This window comes from Cygnus atratus, chromosome 26 (genome assembly GCF_013377495.2).
Source record: "Cygnus atratus isolate AKBS03 ecotype Queensland, Australia chromosome 26, CAtr_DNAZoo_HiC_assembly, whole genome shotgun sequence".
Lineage (NCBI taxonomy): Eukaryota > Metazoa > Chordata > Aves > Anseriformes > Anatidae > Cygnus > Cygnus atratus.
Genome location: NC_066387.1, coordinates 3353646 through 3380941, shown reverse-complemented (window position 1 = coordinate 3380941; position 27296 = coordinate 3353646). Strand labels below are relative to the sequence as shown.

Here is a 27296-nt window from a genome sequence, read left to right as displayed (position 1 = left end):
TTCAAATGGCTTTTTACTCCTTTTTTCTAATCCTTTAGCATAAAGTTTCATCTCTCCTGCAACAAGAATTCTGACCCAAATAATCACTTTCAATTTGCTTAATTAAAACTATACTTGTTGTATAAAAAGGTGAAACATCCCACCCTCCTGCCTTTTATCCCACCTCCTGCCTTTTTACCTGCACCAGATGTTTCCCACTCACATACTGGTCCTTGCTCCCAACTGAGACTGACACACCCTGCCCCCACTGAAGCCCCTGCTAGAGAAAAGCATGGGGTTTTTAAATCCCTCTTTAGTTCAGGCCTTCAGAATGGCACTGAAAACTGAAGGTGCAGGATACTTTATTTTTTGAATCAGCATTGCCACTGGAGAGAGATCAAGCTATCAGCCCCAGTACTTTTGCTAAGAGTAGTTTACCTACCAAGTCTGAACACAGGAAACCAATAGGCTAAAGACATTCGAGTACTAGCATGAATGTTCAAGTGCATTGTTTTAAAGTCTAATTCATACTGTCATGACCTGACAACCCAAAGGTACACTTTCTTGACACTTCACAAGAGAATAAAAATTCTAGTTTACTGTACTCAGTTTACAGATATTTTTGCAAGCATAGGGATGTGCTGCCAGTAACAGATGCAATGACTGAAATCTTTAACTTGCATTTATTATCAAAGTCATACTGTTTACATCTGTAATGTCAACAAGATGCCACAACTACAAAAAAAAAGATTGTGCACATTGCAGTTTCAATGCAAAAACAGTAAAATGGAAATCCATTTGTTAAAAAAGTAATTAAAATTACTCCAGAAAGCAATTGAACTGTTTTAAACACCTTTACATCCAGTCAAATTAAAATGGTTAACAAGAAAAAATACAAATTCGAAAATCTGGTATCAGTGTTAAAAAAGCAACTACTTAAGCATTTCTATCAATTCGCACGTCAATCTCCCTCCCACGAAGCTGTATCCCATTCATCATACGGCAGGCTCTCTCAGCTACTTCTGGGGACTCAAATCTAACCACACCACATCCCTTAGACTTCCCATTTTCCATCTTGATATCGGCATACAGCACATGACCTTCAAAAGAAAAAGAAAGGTTCTTGTTTAATCTAGTACGTACCACACAATTGTATTGATCTAAAGTTCTCTACCTTAAGCCACAGAAAGCATACCTTTAGAAACTACCATTACTTTGAAACTTAAAGCTCTAGGACAATTTTATCAGTGACCACTGCCATGAAAAGTCCCCCAGAAGCTGAACAGCCTACCTCAACCATTAGTAGCTTATCTAAGCCTCTGAAATGAAAAGCATGCTCACAAAGTCTGTTAAAGAGCACGATGGTTCTCAAAGCAGCAGAAAGCTCTAATGAATTATGCTAATTGGTCCTCTAGAAAGTTAGCTTATTCCACAGCATAATATTGGAAATTGGTCACTGTAGCAAGCAAGAAATCTATGTGGGACTAGCTTTCCAAAAGGTCAAACGTCTCATGAGCTGGACATAAATACACCTAACAATATGCAGCTGATTCAGGAATTTTTAGCTCCCCAATTTCTTCGTTTTTCTTTTATTATTGCTATTACTAATTTAAGGTTCTTTTAAGGACAGTTTTCCCAAATACGTTCACTTCAAAATAAAGCATCTTGCCAGTGCTTTTCAGTAGTTCTCAGCTTTTTGCTGTAGGAAATGAATCTCATCATTCATCCTGGGCTTCCATATATCTGTTCCTGTCTCTCTGTAACTACAGAGAGGCTATCCACATAATAAATCCAGCCCTTGAGAGCTGAGCTGAGAAGGAGCATGCATTGACTGGGTTATCAACAAGACAGTCAAAACATTTATTTCTTCTCAATACTGTAGGACTCTTGCCGGCATAGCAGGATGGTAAACATCCCCAAACCACTTGTCAACATGAATATCTAATGTTTCCCCAAGTCTGAGTGAAATTTTAGTTCAGGTAGTAGTGTCAGGGACATAAAGGTAATTCCTAGCTCTGTAAGTCCTATTCAATTCTCAGTAAAGATCGCCAGTGATATAATAACTTACCACATTCATTAAATTTATCTTTCAGCATTTTCCATGTAAAATCAAAAGGCAGCTGTGAAAAAGAAGAACAATTACTGAGGAACTGTTAAACGACTTGTCAGTACTTCCGTCTCTTCAAAACATGTTCTCCATCCTGGGGAGCCATAGTTCAGCACCGTCATTTTCATACGCAGAAAGCTTTTCTCCTGTTAAGAAAATGGCTTCAACTCACAAAGGCCTGCCCAACCCCACATTTGTCAGCATGCAGTATTAAATATTGTAACTAAAGTCAAAAGAACACAAAAGAAATCAACGCGGAGCAATAGGATGAAGGCTACTCACATTTCTCACAAATATCTGACAGGCTTTTCTGGCCACCCCAGCTGCAGGTCCTCCAGTTCCTCCAAGGGAGCCTGCAAAATTGCCTGCAAAGTTTCCACGTTCCATATCCATTGGTCTTTCAAAATTGCTTCCCATTGCAAGTCCCATGCGATCTATGCCTGCTCCCATGCCCTGTCCCATAGCAGGACCCATTCTTTCCATATTAGTGGCTCCAATGCGCTCCAAGCCCATTCTCTCCATGCTAGCAGCACCCATACGATCTATTCCTATTCTTTCCATAGGATTGGCACCTATGCGATCCAAGCCACCTGGCATCCTCTCTATGACCTGACCCATTCCAGTTCCCATTCCAGCAGGGACCATACGCTCCATACCTATACCCATCCTATCCATGCCAGACCCCATTCGTTCTACACCTGATCCCATTCTATCCATAGCGGTACCAACGCGTTCAATGGCAGCGCCCATTCTCTCAATGCCAAAGCCTATTCCAGAGCCCATTCTTTCTATGCCAGAACCCATTCTCTCAATAGCTGGTCCCATCCTCTCAATGTTAGGAGCCATGTGATCTATGCCCAGAGGGGCCATTCGGTCAATTCCAGAACCGATCCGTTCCACATTGGAACTCATGCGATCCAAAACAAGACCCATCCTGTCTATTTCCGACCCTACTCTCTCCATCCCATGCCCCATCCCAGAGGGTATCCTTTCCATTCCCGAGCCCATACGATCAATGCCAGGTGCCATCCTCTCAATCCCAGGAATGCTGGCATTTCCACCACCTGGAACAGAACACACAATTTAACAATAGTCAAACACAGACTAAAACCAAACATGTGCTTGTGTTGCATACACTACTGAAATCCTTTAGACCATCATTATTCAAAAAAAAAGTGACCACCTAATGTGTGTGCTGCTGCAGAATATGAAGCAGTTATTTCAGATGGGAAAACAAGTACCACTGTTGATTACATAGATCACCATGAACACAAAACGTTTTAAGGGGCTGGTAACCTCATTAGTCCATGTGCAAGAGTTTACCCCTTCCTAAAAAGTTTACGTTCCATATGCACAATAAAAGCTTCAAAGAAAAAAAAAAAAGAACAAAAAAATGATGTGCAAACAAGGAGAGAAGTTTGAATGCATATGAAAACCCAGGAGTTCAGGTGGCGAAAGTAGTATTTTAAATATAATTTTAACTGCTAGCTGTCCTGTACAATACCCTGGGGATTGTGCAGCAAGAGTAATAAGTTAACTGAAATTACTGTTTGATCAAAGTGTTAGAGGAGCTATGTGTAAAATATGGTCTGTTTTGTTACAACAAACATGCACATTTTTTACGCACAGTTCAGGTATTTCCAGTAGGTAGTGTAAGTACTTAGCTTCGTATACTGACCTATTCCTCTCTCCAAGGTGTCTCCAAAACTACGAGACATTCCCATTTCACTTCTTCCAAATTCTCTCTCAAATCCTCCACCCATGGCACGATCCATCTCTGTAAAGATTAAGTCTGATATGTTCTTCAGGGTATCAACATTTTACTATAGGCGTAGTTTTTAAAGATTAACAGCAAGGCAAACTTTTATTATGTCCTCCTGATCGTTTTATTATGTCTTTTTGAGACCAAAACACAACCCCAGAAAAACAAGAACAAAAATCCAGGACTCTTCTCAACACGGACAAGACACTTTGCTTTGGAGAAGTCTTTTTGGTGAATACAGTCAGAGCACAGTTTATCTTTCCAAAGCAGTCCTTGAAGGCAACTTCTAAGCTACAAAAAACAAGTGGTTCATAGAGGCCGTAAGTGCCTTGCAGACACTGCATGAGATGTAAGCCTTAAGTTTTTTCCAATAAAAGCTGGGAAGAGGAATAAGACCAGTCTCCGGTGCTACAGTTTCAGAGACCAAGGACTGCTGTTGAACTCAGAAGCTTAATATTAAAACTAACCAAAAAAACACACAAAACTAATGCCTACCACTCATTCTGCCCATGTTCATTCCAGCTGGAAAGCGCCCGATGTTTTCCATGCCACCAAACGGACCTTCCATTCCTAAAAGAAAGGATTTTCCAGGGACGCTTTAGCATTTCAACTTAACACTACAGTTCACCAAAATAAGCTTTTTTCTCAGATCATTTCCATAGGCACCAAGACAACGCTGTACCACAGATTCACAAACTGTGGTCAGAATTTGGTCACAACTTATCTCCTAAATCTAGGCCAAGTTTTAAAAGTCTCATGACCAAACCACTGGTCATATTTTCTCTGAGGCTTTAACCCTTCCCCACACATCTACAGCAGTTTTACTAATACTCAAAAACAGAAGTCATCACTAAATTGGTGACAATTCCAAAGAAAACAAATGCCTGCTAGGCATATATGGCTAAGTTTACATGACTTTCAAAAAAAATAAGCTATATACATTTCAAAAAACACAGCTTACCTCCCATTTTATTCATTCCAAAGCCCATGCCTTCCATTCCCATTCCTCAAAATAAAAGAGAAAGCTTTATGTAGCAGATGTAATTCTACAAACCATCAGCCATTAGATTGGCTGTAGAAAGAAATCATACAGCACATCCACTCTGAACTGGAAAGCTTACATTTGCTAGCTCTTCAAGTAGATTGCAACATTCCTTCTCAAGAAATAAAAGCAGGAAGTGGAAAAAACCATAGGCATTTACAAACTGAAAGCTGAGTGTGTGCTACTTTTTAGGTGGCTCTTTAAAACTTTTTGCTATTTAAATATATCCTAAACATAGATTTGCAAGCCCACTAACAAGTGTTAAGAGTGACAGATGGTTTTAGAAGTTTTATGTATATTTGCAGTGTCTGCTGCTCATGCTCAAGAGTCAGAAAATGAGAGCTGTGCCCTTACCATGGTAAAAAATAAAAATGGAGCAGTCGGTTAGGTTCAAGTTTCTGTTATCAAGCTCATGATTTAGCTCAAGAAAAACTCATTTGGCTTTAACACTCCTAATACACTTCAACTTTTTGTGTAGGCAAACAAAGCTATCTACCCTTCTATACAGCTTAAAGCTCTCATGAAACAAAGCATAGGAGTAATCTTCTTACCTCCAGGTCCCATGTTGCCCATTCCCATGCCTTTGTTTAAATGATTTGCATCAATAGGTTGACCTCCAGGTCCTAATCCCATGCCAATACCACCAAGACCATCTGAAGAAAATATTCAGATATCAAAAAAGCCTTGTTTCCATAATTTGACAAAACAGCAAGTTTTATTCTTAAGTAATTGACTTCTATTCTCCAAAAAGCTTGCTGTGTTCCCACTTTGGGGTATGTACTTAATGCATGAAAGTGTAAATCTAGAGTAGATGTGTCTTGAAGTAGACTGGAAATTAATCCCAAATATTTTCTTCATCATCTATGTTTTATCTTACTGCTGAGAAAAGTTGATTTTTTTTTGGTTGGTTTTAAGCTGACTCCTGAAAAATAACTGGCTAGAACACTGCTTATTTTGTGCAACTCCTCAATCTAAGGAGGAAAGAGTGGGCAATTTAGTATAAAGAACTTCTAACCTTTTCACAATGTTACCTTTGATTGATAAAAGGCTTATTTCCATGTTTGCCAAGGTTCCCTTGCAGCTAATAATTTAAATAACTGCAAGGTTCCACTATTAATGACAGCCACCTATAGAATTCAGAGCACACAGCCAGCCTCTTTCCTAGGCAAACGAAAAATATATATCATTCTCAGACACAATTTTGATTCTTCCTGTACCCAAGTGAATAAAGGATTCCCCAGTCAAATAAAAAAAAAAAACTCATTTTCCTCAGAGTGGATCAGGAAGAAAAAGTTCTCTGCTTGCACTTGAATCAAACAGCTTAATAGCATTCTTTCCTTACGAGAATAGGACTTCCTTGTTTACATTTCAACATAATGATCTCAGGAAGCATTGAATTATGTTTTACAACACCACAAGATACCATTCCTCCCTCCCATCCCCCCACTTAAAGGCCAAGAAATACGTTTCCATCATTATTTGTTCTTTTTCATACAACAATAATTAAACAGAAAAGCAGTGATTTTCTCTTGACGAGGTATACCATTACAGAAAGTCATGGCAGCAGTAAAAAAACCTGTGGACGCTACAGCTGCTGAACAAGGTTCTGGTAGATACACAGAAAATTGACTAATTAAAGGATGGATTGATAGAGAATTATTCAAGTTAGCAGCATACACAGGTTTTCTTTCCATGACTAAGAAAACATTCTTAAAAATTCTGGCTGAATTAACAGAATTACAGATATTTTAGAACAGTTTCAGCTGTAAGACAGTAGGGCTTTTCCTTACCATTAATTCTCCTTTCTGACCCAGCCTACTCCTGCTCAACACTTTCATTATCTTATCACAGAATGGTCAAGGTAACAAGGGACCTCTGGAGGTAATCTGGCACAGATCCCCCACATCAAGCAGGGTAACCTACAGCCCATTACCCTGGACCACATACAGGCAACTTTTGAATACCTCGAAGGATGGAGACTCTATTACCTCTCTGGGCAACCTGTTGCTCCAGTACTCAGTGACCCACACAGTAAAAAAAAATAAAAATGTTTCCATATGTTTAGATGGAGCCTTTTATTTCAGTTTGCCTCTTGTCCTTGTACTGGGCAACACAAAAAGAGCCTGGCTCTGTCCTCCGTGCACCTTCCCTTCTAGTATTTATATATTTATTCCCCTAGGAAACCTGAAGACCTGGAAGATTCTCAAGTCCTCAACTCAGCCCTTTCAATTGAAGGAAAACCATTAGACACCCAGAATACCAGTACATAAAAGGGTGCACACTCTTCTTTACAAACTGATGAAATTTCCATTAAATCCTATTATTAACAATAGTTCTAGAAGGCATCAGGACCTTCAACTTACAATCAAGAGACTTGGAAGCTTTGAGAACACGAATGGGATACTGTTTTTAAGACAAACTTTGAGCTATAAGCTGAAGGAAGTATCCAAAAAGAACAAGACTGAAACTTATCTATTATTTCCCTCTTAGATATTAAGGCCGTTTGAATCCCAGTTTTCAGGAGGCTGAACTTGAGCTTTACTAGGGCTGGGTTTGAGCAGATGGGGAGTAGCAAAAGTTGCCTACACATCTTAACAACAGCTCATAGTTTTTAGTTGTGTTCTATTTATTCATCGGTTCCTCCCACATATGGCAGGCTACAGAGGCAGTACCTCTTGAGCACAAGTTTCCTATGGACTATTAACAACTCAGCTTTGTTTGCCAGCAGATGAACTCAGTAATAAATGTAATCCAGGAATATACAGGAAATCTCTTTAAATGCAAACCTGAGAGCAGAATGCTTTCAAATTGAGTCTCATTTTGCAAATATTCAAGTTGCTGTGAAGACAAGTTAAAAACATAACATGTTCAGTCATACAGCAGAGACTTACGAGGAAGTTGTTGTGGTCGCTCTGGAGGAAAGAAATCTCCTTTTGGAAAGGCTCGTTCATCCTAAAAATAATTTGATACATTAAGTTTGTACATGACTCTAGCCTGCTTTCTTACTAGAATGATTTCCTACCTTTTCAAAAAAAGGTAATTAGAGAAAGCTAAAGTAATCCTTACTATATTTATGATTGTCTTTTAGAAAAATAATTAGAAATAACCTTCAACAACTGTGTGAGTTGACATCATTAGGTATTAGGCCAAGTCCTTTAAACAGAACTCATTTCCCCCAGTATTTCAACCCATGAGTTAGAAATGAGATGTGAAGTACAGGGCTGTACTGTCATGATATGCTATTTACCTTTGTTTGCCCTGGGAAGGTCGCACCAACCTTGAAGCCACACATCATCCAAAAAAAAAGTCAGGAGCACATTATCAGTTCAAAAAGTAGTAAGAATCTGAATGTACTTACCATTTTTACATGCATTGGTCTGTCAAACAGCAGCTGCCCATTAAACATTGCTTTCGTTTCATTAAGGATCATCTTTCAAGCACTGGAACCACAAAAAGTCTTAAAACTCCACATACTATCTGATGGGGAATATAAAAACCCTATCAGAAAACCACTAGACTCCAGGTAGCTTCTTATACTGTAATTCACAGGTTATCAAATACTCTTTTGCTTTCTCCAAAACTGAAAAGCTTCCAAACCTAATTACTGCATATTCAAATAGTTTCTGTTTTCAAAATTAAAACATGAGTTACAAAAAGTCTTCTGATTCATATTAAAGACATTAAGACACCACTTAAAATGTCTCAAAAGCAGCCAAGGTGTTCAAACACTTCCCTCCTTCCACACCATAGACCCAAGCTGAGAGATCAAGCACGTAACAGTATCCACATTGCAATTTTGTGTTTGTGTGGGTAGACTGTTAGGTAGCAAAGCACAGCTTGCAGTGTAATATGGCTGACAGAGAAACACACCAGATCAAGCCTGCTTACACTGCAGCTGGATCCGTCTCACTCCTCCTTTACCTCCATTACAGGATTTAAGACAAATCTTTTCTTAGAAATTGCATTTTAATTCAATACTAGCTCTGACAGACAAAATTTACTATTTGGCCTAGAAACTCACATCTATTTGTTAATGATTTTGAGCAAACAAAAATAATTATTTCAAGATATTTTTTCTCCTTTTCGGTTTCCCTACACTGCAATGGCTTCACTTAGCAAAATAAGGCAATATCCTCAGTTTTAATACTACAACTTTTATTTTCATTCTGCTTTTCTTAACAGTTATTTGCAAACTCTTGGAAGCTAGTGCAGGATGGAGTGCCAAACCTGTCTACTATTTACCAGTAATACTCTTCAAGGATACATATAGCCTGAACAGCCTCTATAGCTTGTTCAAAAGTGACAGTGCCGATCCCACGACTCTTGCCATCTTTATCTTCTAAGATGTCTGCCCGAACCACAACACCAGCCATGCTGAATACTTCTTTCAGTTTCTTCCACCCAACCTTGTAATCCAGCTGGAAGATAAGTAATATTAGAAGTATGAGAAAGCTTTCCATCCAAAGACCATCTTCAGTGTTCATCAGTTTCCTTTCCTGGTATCTGCAATCCTGAGAAGTAGTCATCTTCATAGAGATGGGATAAAATTTAAATAACAGAATGCTAGAGAATGCTAAATGCATTGTTTTTAGCTTCATTCAAAAATACAAGTTATCAAGCACTGCAGTATATAGGATACAACTTGATCTTACAACTTCACTAGCAAAGAGAATCGCAGAATAATTTAGGCTGGAAAGAACTTCTGAAGGTCATTACTCTAACTTATTGCTGAGAACAAGTATAATTAGTTCAGGTTGTTCAGGGCTATGTCCAGCTCAGCTCTGAACACTTAAGCGCGTACAGTCTTTTGGCAGTCTCTCCCTTATTTCACCTGTCTCAAAGTAAAAAGAAATGATTCTAGTATTTAAATAGTATTGCCCATCTTCCAACTGACGTCCACTGCAAAGAGTCTGGTTCCATCTTCTCTCTATCATGTGAGTCAGGGTGCTGGAGACAACAATCAATTACCCCTTTCACCTTCTTCCTTTAAAGCTGAACAAACCCCTCAGACCTTGTACAATTTCATATTCTCTAGATTCTTACCTAACTTGGTGTCTCACCACTGAACTTGCTTAAATACGTTCCCACTGCCCCTCCTTCAAACAAGACATTTTCTCCACATCAAGATCAGTTTTAGGATTTGAAAACTAGTCCTATTCTTGATGTATGTGCATACCGAAATGTTTGTTTTTATACTATATCCACAACAGGGCATACCTTTCAAGGGGAAGTTCTCATTTTTTGTTCATACATTAGAGTGAAAACTTACTTCCCACTCAGCAGGTGTTCCAACTGAAGAGAACAAGACTAGTCACAGAACACTAGAGCTGGAAGTCTACAGCTTTTCCTCTAATTCATTAGATTCTACTCAGTTTAGACCCTGTTCAGAGACCACACAACGCTTACATTTGCGACAAAGACAGTGCTTCCAAGTCTCCCTGCCTGTAAGGCATGGATGATCTCATTGGGTATGTTGGGATTGTTGAGTATACTAGGTGGGATATTGAGCATTCCAGGGCCACCTGGGCCCGGACCAATACCCATTCCACCAGCTGCCATGACTTTCTGCATTGCTCTCCTGGCATGCTCGCCATCAGGATCCTAAAAAAAACACAAACAACATATTAAGTTCATCCGTATTCCAACGAATGTATGAGGATTTAGTGGCAAGGCCAAAAGTCAAAGGGGATATTCATTTATACAAGGTCCCTATAGACCTTCAGCCAACTTCTTTTTTTTTTTTTTAATTATTTTTTAAATTTTCAAATCAACGCACCAGCACGCTTCAAGTTAGCAAGTTACTCCTATCCATGCATTTCCCCCTGATTCTGCAGGTGTGTATCTATTAACACCAACAATAAACCCCACAGCCGCATTTGTTCTAAAGACAGAACAGTACTGGGGAGGCCTTAGAAGACAAACACTGATTAACTTTGGCATCCTCAAAACAGTACAACAACTCATTTATCTTGCAGTTAGACTTCCTTACAAGACAAGATACAGCGTGTAAAAGTTCACAAAGAGTGGTTTGGGCAGCTCTTTTTCCCCCACTCACACTAGGTTTCCAAACTGAAAAAAAAGTATCACTGTATTACTACCAAACCTCACGATTTTAGGGTATGTTAGAAAATACGAAGTATAGGATGAAGACTTCCAGCAAGGAGATAAAGCTATCGTAGCTTCGCTTCATACTGAAAGTGAAGACAAGTACCTTCATAATACATGGTAAACTTATGTCACTTAAGTTGGAACTGTCACACTGTATTCAGCGAGCAAAATGTACAAGTATCACAAGACTGCTGAAGAAAGTGAAACATCAAAATAGAATTAGTCAGGAACACAGAAGTGTTAAAAGATATTTACATGAATTTTAGTCTTCATCTGAATTTTAAGGCAAAAAGTAGCACGTTTCTGAAAACAGGAGAAATGATAGCTGGATTAATCATGTGAAAGCTATTATTTTTTGGTCAATCACACGAAGGCTTTTGTGTTTCTCAGCAATGAGACAGCCAACACGGAGAGGTATGTACCAGGCAGTTGGCAAAACTAATTCTAATGGTCATCTACAAGAACTTAACTCCTCCTGCAGAGGCAGACTGCAGCACATGGGATAAATGGTGCTGAACCCCTTAAAAGTAATAACATGCTTCTTTGCTGATTTCAACTATAAATTTCTGTTCTGTCTATACCATACAAGCAGAAATATTCACGTATGGCAGTTGTTTCGTGAAGACTTGGTCAATTCACAACCACTTCTTTTCAAGGACTGATACCAAGGGCACAACCTGATTTCCAGTTCTAACGGTATGCCGTTAACAGCTCCACAACAGATCCACACATGGCCCACTTTCTTCCAAAAGCCCCTCAGAAAAGTCAGTGCCTGATAACTTTCAGATGGAACTGTTCTTTGAGCCTTCCATTTCACCTCTCACTTCCTTTAAAGGGCACAAGTGGTCAACAGTGCCAGGAGATAGCTTGCAGTGAGAAGCAGACTACTGCCCCCAGAATTTATTACTTTTTAAATCTGCCAGTTCCAAGAAGTGCTGCCACTTGCTCTCTCCATTCTTCTCCTCAAGTGCTCCTCAGAATGCAGATTGCTAGAAGTGGACCTTGTGCACATGCTTCCCATCATGCAGATATCTTTTCCCCAACCACTGGGAGGTGGGGCAGGCACAGCAGAACACAGCTTGCTTAGCCAAAAATATAGCTTGCATACCATAAGGCCAAGCATCACCGCTAACACTGAAGGAAGTCTCTCTTGATTTTTAATTGGACCTTTGATGCAGCTACGGTTCCCAAAGTATTGGGATAAGGCTTTAAACTTGTCAATAGATAAGGAGTAACTCACAGTACAGTTGAGCGTGTTACAGTGATTGCTAACAGAAAAGCCATTAGAACGGAAATAAAACTTCAAAGTATTTCAGAAACCGTCTTATTCTATGGAATTGTTTGTAAAATACATTCATTATGGTGCAGAATTAAATGGGAAAAGTCAGTCAAGAACAAAATACTTATGCAGGTTTCTTTATCGAAAGATAAAGAAGTACACCTGCAGTTAGAGCCAAACACTTGCTTTATCCACGTTCTGCATTGCTATCAGTAGCACCTATTCTTTAAGTCAAGCTTAGTCTTGACACCTGAGTTCAAACTCAAGTTTGGCAATAGGTGCTGGTAATAAAGAAAGCCATGTGTCTTTTTAAATTCTATTTGAAGAGTTCTACTTCGTCAAATATTCTTATCCGCAAATGAGTCAGCCATAAAGCTTGACTAAGAGGTATCCCCTTCACCTTAAATCCAAGATACTAAAAGAACAGACGCGAGTCTTACTTCTTTCACTTTCAATGGTCTTCCACCAAGACTATGCTTGTTCAAAACCTCTGCAGCCTTTTTCATGCTTTCTTCCATCTTGAATTCAACAACACTGTGAAGATACAAGACATCTAAGAACGCTGTTCGTATCTCAAGAGTTTCCTTATTTCTTGCTATGAATTCATAAGTGAACTTACGCGCATCCCTGATGATTTGATTTCAGAGGCGAGTAACAAGCAGAGGAGGGAAGAAAAAAAATAAAGTAAGTAAAAGCACAAAACACTTTAAAAAAAAAAAAGTCAAATCACATTAGTTAACCCTAGGGGCAAAAATAAATGTAATCTTACCCAATAAAGCCTTCATTACTTGAATTCCATAAGATATAATTTCTTATACAATAACAGGATTAAACTGTAGTTTCTGAAGTTGTAACAAGCAGAACTAAGTCCAGGATCTCCAAGAAAAATACCATACACTCCACATCAACTGTTCTTCTCTGTCATACAGACAAATCCTCGCCATATTCTCTCACCCTAAATCCATATCCTTCAGTACAGTTAAGTGAACTCCTACTGTGAATTTTTTCCCTGCAAGATACTTTCACTGGACTAATTGACTTAAGTACCTATAAAGGCAATATACGTTTAACTTGGAAATTAACTTCTGTTTACTGGCACGGGAAGTATAGTTTCCAGAACCTGCTTTTGCACACTGGCCTTACAAATTCAGCAAACCACTACAGTAACGTTTTCCAAAACACAAGTTAACCTTCCGTACCACTATACATACTGCTAGTGTCCATGGGTACTTCAAACAGCCAACGCCACCTGAGCACAGTGGAAGACCACCCTAACACTGCTCTTACAAGTCCCCAGCCCCCCGCCTCCCCAGCCCCAAAGAAGCTTTTAAGCAATCCTGTTATAGCCACTAAGCATACACACTTCTCTACCTTCCTGACTTCCTTTCGCTCCACGCCACCATACAGTTACATTTGTCATGTAGAAAATCCACAGAAGAAATTCTCTCAAACACTTACCCTTGACTTTCCTTCAGCGTCCATTAAGAGCTCCACGTATGTTACCTCACCAACTACAAATCAGATTCCAGACGACACATATACCAAGGGAGAAAAGCCAAGAAAACAATGGGAATTTAGAACAATCAACAACCGTGTATGGAGCCTCTGCCTTATAAGAAAGCCCAGAAACACTCCATGTTCTCTAAACCACAAAACTGGACAATTACAGGTATGCAGTAACATTTTAAGACTTGAACATGTTCTTGATTTTCCTCCACTTCAAAAGCCAGCTATTTCCACAATACCAATTTCCTCGACCTTTAGTGCTCACTCGTTACTTGAGGCAATCCAAATCCATGGGGAAGTCTGCAAGAACAAGTTTCCTTCACTTCACATAGCACACGATTTTGTCTCCACAGTCCAGAACTCAAACAGCTGCTTGCATTTCTCAGGATTTTTCCTCTGGTAAACGTCCCAAAAGGGGATCAGACTGACCAACAGACCAAGAGACCACTCACTGCCTACTTTTTATTTCAGCAGTTCAGCCTTTAAGTCACAGCAAAATTTAAGTCCATTTTCAGGTTCGGTATTTTTTAGGTTAGCGTTTAACTGTCTGTCACGTTCGCCCTCAAGACAAGAGTCTACAGTAAAAGGCAAAGTGCACTAGGAAACTATATTTGCACCTTTCCTCACAAGACTAGGATTGCTTTTTTCCTCAACTGACCACATAACCATATCACGTACCTCCGGAACATGACTATCAAAATGGCTGCTGCCTTTGAAGTGACTGGCATACAGAATTTATTCAGAATAACTGAAAAACTTTTTCTTTTAATACTTTTTTTTCTGGTTTTATAAGTTCTGCTTTTAAAGTTTAAGATAGGACTCCAAGTTACACTATCTGAAAGATGAAAAGAAAGCAGTCTTCACAGGAAACAACAACCAAACCTAAATACTGGTAACATACTCTAAGCAGGGATCTAGAAGCTCACATTCGATGGTCTACCTTTTTGCAAGGGACAGAGAGGAGTGCTCAGCCTCACCTCCCACAGGACTGGTCATTTATCGGACACCTAGTGTCATTATCCAAAGTGAACATCCCACATTTTTTTCTAGAAGCTGGAAGAAAAGGAATGCTTAATGAAATTACATTTTTTTCCCTCTCCATTTCTGATTTTGAAAATAATTAAGCAATATCAGCATTCCAGCCAGAGAGTAGTTAGCTTGGCAGAATAAGCAGTGAGATCCATTCATGCTTCCACGAGGATACGAAGTGTTCAAGACTGGTAGAGGCTAACAAATCCCTTTGAAAGGGCCAGGAGAGATTAGAGTGTTTAATTACCACCTACAACCTGAGCACTATGAGATCGTGTATCCACGGAATTGCAGTGAAAGGGACTGCACTGTAAACAGTCATCCCAGCATCATCCTTGGTGGTACACGGGGCCCATGCGGCCAGTCCAAATATTCAGCGTTACCAGGTCATTCTGAAGCCATCCATCTCAACAGCAGCAGCCAGAGTCCAACCGAACTTTTATCGAGAACAACAAATTCTCAGATTCCCTACGATACAAAAACCAGTCCATTTCAGAGACCCCAGAGATGACAGGTTATAGATCCGTACCTCATTTCTCCTAATAACATTATTTAGGCTCTGGACTGAGGGCTCTCCTCTCCCAACCATTAATCAAAGCCAGCTACATCTCTTAAAATGCACACAAACACTTCCCAAAAAAAGTTTGCCAAGCTTGAGCATAATATATTAAATACAATTTAACATATGCTAATTTGACCTCTGAACAACAAGATTTCCTGGAGTCTACTACAGAGGCAATGGTGTATCACTAAGAAAGTTTGTCAATTTTGCTCGATAATTCACATTCGAGCCTTAGAGACACCTGTATTAAAAACAAAACGGACCTTGAGAGAGCTATTTTCCTTTAAAAGGGCATCTGAATTTCCTGTATAGCCAAAAAGCACACCAAAGGGAGGGGGGGATGACACAGATAGCGTAGAAGATCAGTATCCAAGACAAGTCCAGATTACAGAACAACTACAATAAAAATGCACTTTTCACCTGAAAAACACGTAAGAAGATTTTCCTTCTGCTAGCACAAGAAAAGACTACTTAACTTTCAAAAAATAAATAAATAAATAAACCACAGCCTAAGTTTTTCCCCTCCAGATGGACCTTGGCAGGCTTGAGAGGTTGACCTGTACAAACTTCACAAAGTCCAACGACGACAAGTGCAAGGTGCTGCAGCTGGGTCAGGGCAATTCCAAACATGAACAGGCTGGGAGCAGCCTTACTGAGAAGCATTTGGGGCTGCTAATTAACGAAAAACTAACCATGAGCCAGCAGTGTGAGCTTGCAGCCCAGAAAGCCAACTGTATCCTCGGCCGCATCAAAAGAATCATGATCAGAAGGGCAAGGGAGGCAATTCTCTCCCTCTGCTCTCATGAGACCCCACCTGGAGCACAAGAAGGACAGCGACATATTAGAACGAGTCCAGAGGAGGGCCACCAAGATGATCAAGGGCCTGGAGCACTTCTCCTTCGAAGACAGGCTGAGGGAGTTGGGGTTGTTCAGCCTGGAGAAGAGAAGGCTCTGGGGAGACCTTAGAGTGGCCCTCTCGGTACCTAAAGGGGGCTGCAGGAAAGCAGGGGAGCGTTAAAGGCCAGGCTGGATGGGCTTTGGACAAGCTGATTCAGCGGGGGTTGGAACTAGATGATGTTCAAGGTCCCTTCCAACCATTCTCTGATTCTGCAGTTACCAGATCAGCCTCCAAGGGCAGATAAAATTTGCAGAATCTTTGAGCCAATAGCTCTAAGTTAATGCAAATGTGATTAAGGAATATGTTCCCCATTGGTGTCTTTAAGACTGAAGGTAGAGCAGACTTCTTTAAACCTCACATTTGAGAAAGCTCAGAAACCTTTTGTTTCCTAAAACAAAAGACTGAAGCAGCAGTCAATACAGTAACTAGAAATACGAACTAAAAGGATGTCTATTGTTACTTAAGACTAAGTGCTATTTCACACCAGTCACATTTCCTCAAATTTCCATGCAGAAGTTTACCTGCACGGAAAATTCACACGTTCAGGCAAGGTTAGTCTGTCAGCATTCAGATTTTCTCCTGTATTGTTCAGGAAGCTCATGTAAGTACATGGTAACTCAAGGCATGGCTCAAATGGATTCACCTAGCCCTACAGAGGTATCTAGGAAGTACCTAGGATAACAGACTCAGACGTAGACATCAACTTTGAAGATTATGAAGTTGGGCAATATGATTCTCTCTGAGAAGTCCAAAGACAAAAGTCTCGGCAACAGGAGGAGCACAGAAAATGAAGAAGTGGTAAACGCTCTATAAAATGGTAGTTTCTTTGTCTCACAGGGTCAAAACTAAGGAGAAAGTAGCCACTCAAGACATCACCAAGACTACCTGGATTTCCATCATTTTTAGAAAAAACTGTAAAGTGAATGATTCATGAAGGAAGACCATGCCATCAGAAGTCTAATGCCTTCAACATAAGACAATTTGGAATTGGCCAGTTACTCCTCCGTGTACAGTGCTTAGATCTCATGACTGGCAACCACTGAAAAGCTCCAGGGTGGGCAGGGAAGAGAACAGACTGTAACTACAGCTTTTTACGCTGTCTGTGCAAAAGGGGAGAAGAAAAACAATCTTCCCGAAGAGGAAACACGTTATTTCTCCTGTAGTCCCACTCTTGCATGAAAGAGACCAGAAAACCAAGGATGGGTAATTTTGGTTCTTAAAGAGCCCTGGAAGAACAGATGAAGTGCAAAGCTCACTGAATCCACTGAAGGACCACCTGGAAAAGACGGTTAGAACAATGAAAGTAACACGAAGATACGCTCAGATCCCACCACCACATTTCGAAGTCTATTAGTATTAAAGCTTTCAGTGTAGATAGTCCAATTAAAGTTTAAGATACTTGCTTAAGATATTGTTAGCATTCAAGTGATACTGAAAACTCCTCAGTCTATCTTACTAGGAAGCTGACTGTACCGCATCTTGCACAAAGCTGCTGCAAGGTGTCAGTCAGCTCAAGAACATCAAGTACAATTTCTGCTCTTAGTAAAAATTATGTAGATTTTCCAAGATGGTAAAATTTCCATTAAATTTAACAGCAACAGCAGAAATACAAAATTTACTTAAGAAAACACACGCAACATTTACATTTGAAAGTCCTGTTATAAGTTACTGACCTCCACTGATGGCTTCTCAAGACATTTCAGTGAAGCTCTGTACTCAAACACCAGACTTCAGTATTAGTGCTCACAACCTAACTCTGGCAATTAGGTACACAAGTTAATGACTGCACGGTCCTAAATGGCAAAAATTACGCAAAAAGAGAAAATAGAAATTAAAAGCTTGCAGTCACTGCAGCTCTTGGCTACTTGTTCGTTTTATTTTTTTTAACACTCCACATGTCCTGCTGTAAAGCCCCACTACACATTTGTATTATCAAACCTTGCTATCTGCAGTCACCATACATGTAAATACATTAAAAAAGATACTTCAGTGTTCTCACATCCACCTGAAGAATACTGTCAAGTTTTGACATTTGAAAGCAGCCAATTCTTTTCAACAATGAAAGAGATCTTAGAACTACAAATGATTAAAATGCCAAATAGTTAACTTACTGCAGTTGACTTCTCACTGCAGAAAGCTTTCTGCTTCAATCAAAAAGTGAATCAAGCTGAAACATCTTCAGATAACAAAGGTACAACTGAGATGCTGTGCTAAAACAAGAAAGGAGCAGTATACCAACCCCCTTATTGAGGGTAGCAGGACATCACACCAACGTACCACTTGCCACAATGAAAAGCTTGGCACCAAGTTTCAGTCAAGTCATTACAGTTCACATTAAGGTAACTCTGCGGGAATTCTTCTGCAGATAAATTACTCTAGTTGCATTTGACTATAGCTTTGAACTGCAAAGAACAGACTGAAGAGTAAAAACCACTTTTCTGCTGTCTGTAAAAAGTCACGTGAGTACCCTAATACAAGGAAAAGGAACCCAGCAGATCACCTCCCACAGATAAGGAACACTCCTTATTTCCCAGCAGAAGAAAGGTAATTATAGACTTCCTTTAGCCTCATTCAAGCCAACTACCTGCTGACTACTTATCTGTAAGGTTTTGAATATGGACTTTATCTGTGAAATAAATTAAATTGCCACCAGCATCCAGCTGTGAAATGCAGAGAGAACAGCACGACCCTCATCTAAGAGATTTTGACATTCAGTGAAATCCTGTTCATTTCACAGAACGAGAAACAGGCAAGTGTTAGTAGTAGTAAGCTACAGCTTTAAGTTTAACTATCTTGCACAAAGCTGGTTGTGGTACCTAACGATGAAGAATGAGAATGGCAGGAAATGTACAAGTGGGGAAGAGGCTGAAAGACTGAGGAAGATCCAATTTTAAGTGATTTTCTTGCTAGGAAAAGGAACCATTCTGTACCAAGGTACGGCCCTGTTTAGAACTCATTAGCACACCTACTGAAAGTAAGGGCAGGAGGAAAGTCAGATAAATCGGCACTTCTACATTGACTAAGTCATCCTTTTCCCTTTGCCCACCAAGAAGTTCAGTGTGAAAGCACGCTGCAACAGAATCTTCTTTAGCACTGAAACCCGGGTGGCCTTCCAGGAAGAGCTGTGTTCAGGTACCAGAGCAACAGCTGTCCGAACCAAACCAGCAGAAGTGCTCAACAGTACCTGTGTTCAAGTCCAGTAACAAGAGGGCATGAGTTACATCTTCAAGAGGTCACAAAGACTCTAACAATTACTCAAGATGGAGAAAGACAGAAGGCACCACATAAAGTTTGGTGGTTGCTTTTCTTCATAGCAAGTTTAAGCAGGGAACAGCTTTGTTTTTTTCCTCATATCTGTTCACACGTTCAGATTCTGATATGAAGGGGTAAGCATGCCTGTCAGATACCATGTTTATGCTTTAAGTATGAGGTTAAAACCATGCTAATACAAGTAGTCCCTAGCATGTCCTGAAATCTTTGTATCTGATGTGACGACTGCCCCCGTGACTGTAACTACTCCTAGCTTTGCAACAAAGCAGATCCTACAGCTAACATTTCTCCTTGTGTTGTATGCCACCTTGCTACTCTTGTCAGGGAAAAGGTTTAAGATACAAAGTTCTCTATTTCCTAAAAGAATCCATAAATATCTCAAACTCCTTTTTTTTTTTTTTAATTACATAGTATCACATTATGTATACCAGCTGCCACCAAGCATTACCATTTTGCTCCCCAAAACAGAGCCGTTTTGGGGAGGACAGATTAAGACCAGTATTTAGCACTCAATCACGTTATGTTTACCGTTAGATTCCAATTCCACACAGAACTGCTGCCTCATTCTTCTCCTGAAGCCACTTACCAATTGCCAGTTATCAATGCTGATTACCTCAGTTTAGTAGAACCTTGTGTTTGTCAGCCAATACAAGGGAGTTTCAAACAAGAACATTTTTTTATTTTGTTAATAACTGTGTTATACTGCACACCTGTAATTGACTTTCACCAACAAATTCACTGAAATGACTAAACCAAGGCATTACTCTTGAGAGATGTCACCTTTAGCAGATTTCAGATGTACGCATCTGAAAAAACCAAGTTGCAGAAATATGAGACCTCAAAGCTAATGTCTCCTAACCCATACTTACTGACACAAAAGAGCCGACAGAGGTGAACTCCTCCTACGTTCGGTAACCTGCTATGCCATTGCTGCTAACAGCTTCCGTCTTTATGACTGCCAAGCAATGCAATAGTCATGAATCACCTACGTTTACCCTTTGCGTACAGATCCATTTCACATGCTCTCAAAGCCTTGAACGTTTGGCCTGTAATTCTTACGCTTACAAACCAAGAATTCTCACGTTTAGGTTTTTCCACAGCCACATTCCTGGTTCTTGGAACTACTATGCCTTATATCAAAAAGCACCGATTCAGCAAGTTCAAGCACAGCACAAGAGCACCAATTTGGTAGAAGTCTGGGACTAATTAGAATGAATCACAACTACGCAGCAAATCTAAACTGTTATGTTTTAACAAGCAGTCCCAAAAACCAAGAACAATGCTTCTCAATACGTAGACAAGCCCTGCAGACAGACTGAAGAGGTTTCAATGTTCCCCTAGGATTATCTGCTGGAATGAGCAGCTGAACAGCAAGGCAGGAAACAATCTCACATCGGACTTTTCCATCCACGTGAACTGGAGAGAAACCACAAGACACTTGGAACGGAATTCAACACAGCACTTAAAATTAGACATCTACACATACAGATACTCCTATTAACCAATGCATCTCGTGTAGCTAAGTGCAAACACAGCTTAGGACAGGGGACCATGCATAATTAGGGCCTGTTAAAGCAGTCTTAAGACTGCAGTTCTTCAGATTACAAGAAACCATCGTTGCATCTCAAGCATCAACGTTTCACAGCCTCTAATTATGGAAGTTTGCCAGGGCTTATAGTCCTGAAGTTCACTACGCAGACTAAGCAGCTCCATTTTGCCTCCACAGACAGACGTTGTAAAACCATTTTGGAAATTTTATTTTTTTCCCCGATTCATTAGGCCACAACTTGTGAAGTCACTAACCACCGAGTTCCTTACCGAGTTCAAACACAAGTGAACATCGATCACTGTTATGCAAGACATGTATGTCTGATGGTATGCATTTTAGAAGTGACCCACAAGAGCAATGCTCGTACTACTTAGGCCTAACAGGTTTTGAGACATTTTAATGATGGAGAAGCCAAGTATTTTCTTGCCACTCCACTGCACTTCCAAACTGAGTTGAAAACTTGTAGGCTGGGCATCAACTTAAAGAAATAATATCAAGTGAGCCAAGAAGATGCATTTAGACTCGTCACCACCTGAGAGTAATCAGCTCAATTTCTTCATCTTCTTGAAGAGATGAAGGTGCTAAGGTCAACAAACTAAGAAGGTTCCCATTTACAAGTGTAAGTTAAATACAAGTAGGGATGGAGGAAAACATCATGAACTTGATTTCCAAAGCCCTACCCATGTTGCTTGTACTAAAGCACAAACCTGGTTTTTCTTCTTTGCAGGTCACCCTTAAATACGTTTTTACTGCTATCCAATTGCAGTATGGATCTTTATCTAAGCACAAATCACTACGAAGATTAGAAAAACAGCTACATATACATACACCAGATTGACATTATATGGCTACCTTTATAACCCTGAAGACATTAAAATACTTCAGAAAGTTTTGCTCATGTCAAGACTAAGATCTGATAAAAGCCTCATTTTTCTTTTTTATTTTTCCACCCATAAGACAAATGCTCTTTTTAATCTCTGACGAAGCACTATTAAAAATACGCCAATGTGCCTACAAAGGAACTATCCGTCTGGAAGGCTGCCAGAGAACGGTATTGTGTAACACCAAAAAAGGCTTCGAGACCTTCTGCAAAACTCGTTGTCACTAAGTCCACCCAGAACTTCAACTGTTAAGCTTACCAAGTCAGCTACGAGTAAGACGACAGACATCACTTGGTCAGCCCTGGTTGTACATTACCTTTCTCTTTGACCAGGTCTTTCAGAGACTGCCACTTGACGTCAAATGGAATATTTGTAATAAAAGCTCGGTATCTTCTAGCAGGGTTAGCATACGGCTCAAAGCGATGTCCTCCTCTTTTGACGCTCTTCTCTTTTCTTTTTTCACTTTGAGTTGGTCGTTCACCTTCACTGCAAACAGAGATAATTGGACACATTAACTACTCTGGCATTTGATTAGTGTCATATCACCTCTTGGAACATAACTTCTTGCATTCCCAAGACAAATCAAAACTCACAAACGTTCATCTATTCATTTATTTGCAAAACAGTAATAAGAAGACAAGGTGGTACTCAGAGTATTAGTGCTACAAATGGCATTGCAACTAAGAGTTCCTAACAGCAGACAACTTATATCCCTAAGACCCACTATTTTCTCCCACGTTCTTTATACAACGTAACCAAAGCTTCTGGTTTCAGAGGCTAAATCTCTTCAAAGCCAAGCAGGCCTAATTTCATCTCCTTGCGATGCTCCAGACCAGACACGCCCTATTTTCTCCTTTACATACTATACTTCAACACCTTTAAGACCAATAATGCTTTGACCTACCACATTTGTATTCTTGCACTACAAGAATTTCAGCGAAGTGATCCTGTATCTAAGCACTCACGTCAGTGACACTCTTTTTACACCATCTTCCCCCACCCCCCCCAATTAATACCATTTTTGGGCAACACAAATTCAAGTCACTGTGCCTTTCAACAAACACATTGAATAGTTTTTACCTATTTCAGAACACAAGCTCCAGAAGATCATAATTAAAGAACGCAAAGTGACGCCTATTTTTCAACCAGCCTACACCACCATTAGTTAACAAGACAAATGCCACTGAACAGCAGTATTCAAATAAAATAAACTGTATATAAATACACAAACTATATAAATAAACTGTATATAAATATACAAACAAAAATAAAAAAATTAAATCACTGAGCAGATACAACAGCCTGCAGGGAAAAAAAAATGCAGATGCTTATCGAGTGTGATATTTTGATATTTGAGTGGGCTCCTCATTTTTACTACAAGGCAACCCACGCTTTTCCAGCCACAAATATTGTACTTTACGGATGCAGCCATAACTGCTAACAGTATTTGACCTTAGTTATGGCCATCATGTACCACTTAAACAACAAAGGAGATCCAGGTTCTGCACATAACTAGTATGTTGGAAGAGAGGTCTATAATGAAGAAATGTTCTTTAGTCATTTACTGTATTTAATCAAAAAAGGAAATGTTAGGCTTTCCCTTCTTTGTACTTTCAAAAAAAATTCTTGAGTAATCAAGAAATTAAAAATCCAAAAGCAGATTATGACAGGACAATTCTTTTAACACTCGTGCTTCTGTTTTGCTGAAGAAATAACACAAAGTTCAGCATTTCTGTTATAATTGTTATAATGCACCGGTTTTCTACAGCTATTCCTCAAATGAGAACTGTTCAAGCTACCCATAGGTAGAACTGCTGTGTAACTTGCTTCAAAGTCACGGGGTACAATGCAGAGATCTTTGCAACTCTACGTTTAAAGCTCCCAGAGCAGATTATCACACGTCAAGCTTTCGTATACCTGTAAAGAATTCAGGCAAGCCACCGTACCTGCTATTAAAGTCAAACATTAGTCTAGAAATTATTTCTTATCACATTCAGTGTAACAAAATCCAGCTAGGTCTAAAGAAACATCAAGGAAACTACGTTGGCTGCAATGTTTCTCTTTTGCAGGACGTCAGACAGCAACTCCATCCGTGGGCATCCTCCAACACACTAAAAGGAGGAGAACAAGCAGGCACGTGGCCACGGAAAACACTGTGGTTGCCAAGTACGAGAACAACTGAGCATTTAAAGGCAGTTCTGGACAGCAGGAAGAAGTGAGTTCCCCACATCCTCTCCATAAATACACCGTGCCTGCAGGCATCGCTAAGTTAAAAAATGGGAGACGAAATTCCCACAGTAAATGGGAGTGAAATAAATTAAATTTAGGGAATTAAAAAATGGGAGTGAAATTCCCATCCCAATAAGGAACAACTGTGAATAACTGTGATCCATTTACAACAAGGCTAACGCAAGAAATACAGAAAAATAACACCCCCGTGGCAAAGGCAAGTCGTACAGAAAAAAAAAATGCATTCAAGTAGTTACTTTCATAAGATATTTTATCTACCTTGATTTTCCTTGTGTTCCAAGCTGAAATGCTTCAAGGCTACAGAAAGTCTCATCTAAGAGCAATTCCTGTAACCGTACTACCTAGGCACTGCTACAGTCAAACTACGGCAAGCTTTGAGCTGTAACCAGAATCCAAGACAAGACAGGAATATCCTCCAAATATCAAACACCCAACACGAGGGAGGAAGATGATCTGAAGACCCTTCTCTAGCCTCAACTAACATACTTCTGGCTGCAGTTTTTTCTTATCTCCCAACTCTTAGTCAGGCTGCAGATTTGCAGCACGGTGTAACAGCCTTCAGCGGCTGGGAACCTGACTGATGCCCAACTGCGTAGCACAACTCAGGCACATCAGGTAAACAAATCTGACCAAAAGTCTAACAGATCACTCCCAGAACACAGAGTTAAAAATGCTGATTCTCATCTACATAAGATTTCAGGCCTGGGGACAAAAATTAACTGGAAAAATGCAGTCCTTACTTGGCATTAAAAAAAAAAATAGTTTTGCTAACTATGAAACTTCTCAAAATTAGGTTAGTGTTCTCATGAGAAAGTGACATGCAGTTCAAACTTTTTCTGCTTATGAACTTCCTATTTACAGACTGATAACCATAATCCTCAGAAGTGATTATTATTTACATTTCCTGTAATGTTGTACTTATATCCAACGTATGACCTTTACTTAGGGTCTGGCATCACTTTCAAGTCATCTCTTGTTCTCAAGGCACCAAACTCAGATGTCTTCCTAACTAACTTCACTGGTAAGTCACCAAGGATAAGACAGAGACACGCTTTGCTCCAGATATCGCAGCAGTATGAACGATGACTGCCTATTACAGCATACCAGCCACTGACAGAACAGTTAGAAAAAGCAGTTCAGAGCTCCAAAACCCATCCCGCCGGCACTACCCACACTCTTATGGGAACATTTACATTTCCCGAGGAAACGTTTCTGCTGGGCCTAAGTGTAATAAACAAAAATCTCGATGCCCCAGATCGAGATCCCGACTCCTCCCGCGTCCAGGCCCCGGGAGCTCCCTGACGGCCTGCTCGGCTCAGGGCCGCAGAGGTGAGCCCGTGCGGCCGGCAGGCCCGGGCCGTGTCCCTTAGGACACGAAGGGAAATCAACAACGGCCACAGGGACAGGGACAAGGACAGGGACAAGGGCAGGGCCCGGGCCCGGCGGCCCCTCAGCCCGCAGCACGCCAGGCCCAGGCCCCGTCAGGCCCAGCCGCGCGCGCGCGGCCCCACAGCCCCCCCCACCCCCCCCGTTACCTCTTCGCGGGCGCGTCCCCAGCACTCCCCGCCCCGTTGGGCGGTGGCGGGGCCGCCGCCGCCGTCTGCGCCGCCGCCGCCGCCGCCGCGGGCGGCTCCTCCATTTTGTTAGCGGTGCCCTCGCCGCCCGCCGCCGCCGCTACCGCCGCCGCCGCCGCCATTTTGCCAGCGCCGAGCCTTTGTGTGACGAGAGCCCGCCCTGCCGCCCGCGCGCGGGGCATGCCGGGAGGGCCGCCGAGAGGGGGGGCCGCTCCCGGCCCCGCGCCGTCCGCCCGCGCCTGCGCACGGCGCCGCTGCCCGCGCGGGCCCTGAGAGGCCGGGCCCGGGCCCTGAGGGGCCGCTGCCGGGATCCCGCCGGGCCCCGCGGGGCCGTTGCCGCTCTGCGAGCCCCGACCGCGGCCGGAACCGCGAGGGCGGCTCCAGCCGGGGCCCGCTCTGGCCTGGTGGGCCGCGTCGCCCGGCAAACAGCGCATGGCGCCGTCCCGCTGCACGGCCCCTCCCTCAGGGCCGCCTCTGGGCTGGGCAGGCTCAGTGCGGGCTGTGAGGAGCGGGGGTGTTGCCGAGCGCGGCGGGCGGGCGGTGAGCCCTGGCGCCCTCCGCCCCTAAACGAGACCCGAGGCGGCGGGGGGGGGTCTCGTCCGTACGCGTAAATCACACCGTCACAGATTTTAGGGGTTAGAAGGGACCTTGAAAAATCACCGGGTCCAGCCCCCCTGCCGGAGCAGGGATTATGTAAATCAGGTCACACAGGAACACATCCAGACGGGCCGTGAATATCTCCAGAGGTATCTCCAGATATCTCCTGAATATCTCCAGAGAAGGAGACCCCACAACCCCCCTGGGCAGCCTGTCCCAGCGCTCCGTCATGGCTCCTCACCATAAAAAAATTTATCTCATATTTAAGCAGCTTGCACCCATCGCCCCTTATCCTGTCATTGGGTGTCACCGAGAAGAGCCTGGCTCCGTCCTCCTGACAACCACCCTTTACATATTTATAAATAATAAGGTCACCCCTCAGTCTCCTCCAAGCTAAAGAGCCCTGGCTCCCTCAGCCTCTCCTCGTAAAATACCTCAAGGGAGGGCGCGAAGAAGACAGAGATGAGCTCTTAGCAGTGGTGTCTAGGGACAGGGCAGTGGGAACAAACGCAGGAGGTAATGTTAGCACCAGGAAACATTTCCTCGCTAGGCAGGGGAGAAACCTGCATCCCTTCCGATGTTGGGAACCTGAGATGGCAGCATGAGGACCACCACAGGCCAAGGCATGTGGCCCAGACCCCGCTCATGGTTCACCAGCGCTGTGTTCCCTTGCACTCTCAGTATTATTATAACTCTTATTATGTTATTATATTATATATTATATATAATAAGAGTTATAATACTCAATACTAAGAGAGTTATATATAACTCTTATTATTATATATAACTCTTATATAACTCATAGCACATGAGTATTGCTCACAATACAGCTTCATCTGTTGCTAATAATGGGTCTGCAATATTGGACTAAGCTATGAAAGATCTCCTGGGCAATAAAACCCA

At 41.4% G+C, this 27296-nt stretch overlaps 2 protein-coding genes across 4 annotated transcripts; both read right to left on the bottom strand.

Annotated features, from left to right (window-relative positions):
- Nucleotides 1-643: 643 nt before the first annotated feature.
- On the bottom strand, nt 644-12915 carry HNRNPM (heterogeneous nuclear ribonucleoprotein M). 3 transcript variants are annotated; one of them, XM_035568124.2, is made up of 12 exons: nt 12718-12811; nt 10297-10491; nt 9155-9308; nt 8249-8298; nt 7782-7842; nt 5442-5543; nt 4810-4854; nt 4344-4418; nt 3765-3863; nt 2369-3150; nt 2048-2099; nt 644-1079 (listed from the first exon to the last, which is right to left on the bottom strand). In XM_035568124.2, the coding sequence occupies exons 1-12, from the start codon at nt 12793-12795 to the stop codon at nt 916-918; spliced, it is 1857 nt and encodes a 618-aa protein (XP_035424017.2). In that variant the 5' UTR covers nt 12796-12811; the 3' UTR covers nt 644-915. The 3 variants fall into 3 exon arrangements, with proteins under 3 accessions (XP_035424017.2, XP_050571589.1, XP_050571590.1); XM_050715633.1 differs by lacking the exon at nt 644-1079 and adding an exon at nt 12897-12915 and having other exon boundaries at nt 2083-2232; XM_050715632.1 differs by lacking the exon at nt 5442-5543.
- Nucleotides 12916-13723: 808 nt separating this feature from the next.
- LOC126913581 (spidroin-2-like) lies at nt 13724-26266 on the bottom strand. Its single transcript, XM_050715690.1, has 3 exons — nt 25758-26266; nt 22289-22458; nt 13724-13788 (listed from the first exon to the last, which is right to left on the bottom strand). The coding sequence occupies exons 1-3, from the start codon at nt 26228-26230 to the stop codon at nt 13724-13726; spliced, it is 708 nt and encodes a 235-aa protein (XP_050571647.1). The 5' UTR covers nt 26231-26266.
- Between the last annotated feature and the right edge of the window lie 1030 nt (nt 26267-27296).

Coding starts and splice junctions, on each gene's coding strand:
- LOC126913581 (XM_050715690.1), bottom strand. CDS start 26,230: ATGCGCTGTTTGCCGGGCGACGCGGCCCACCAGGCCAGAGCGGGCCCC. Junction 22,459..25,757: donor GGGGACGCGCCCGCGAAGAG/GTAACGGGGGGG, acceptor CTCTGTTTGCAG/TGAAGGTGAACGACCAACTC. Junction 13,789..22,288: donor AGACCTGGTCAAAGAGAAAG/GTAATGTACAAC, acceptor TCTGATTTGTAG/TTGGTGAGGTAACATACGTG.
- HNRNPM (XM_035568124.2), bottom strand. CDS start 12,795: ATGGAAGAAAGCATGAAAAAGGCTGCAGAGGTTTTGAACAAGCATAGT. Junction 10,492..12,717: donor GACCATTGAAAGTGAAAGAA/GTAAGACTCGCG, acceptor TGTTTTTTTTAG/GATCCTGATGGCGAGCATGC. Junction 4,855..5,441: donor GGGCAACATGGGACCTGGAG/GTAAGAAGATTA, acceptor TTTTATTTTGAG/GAATGGGAATGGAAGGCATG.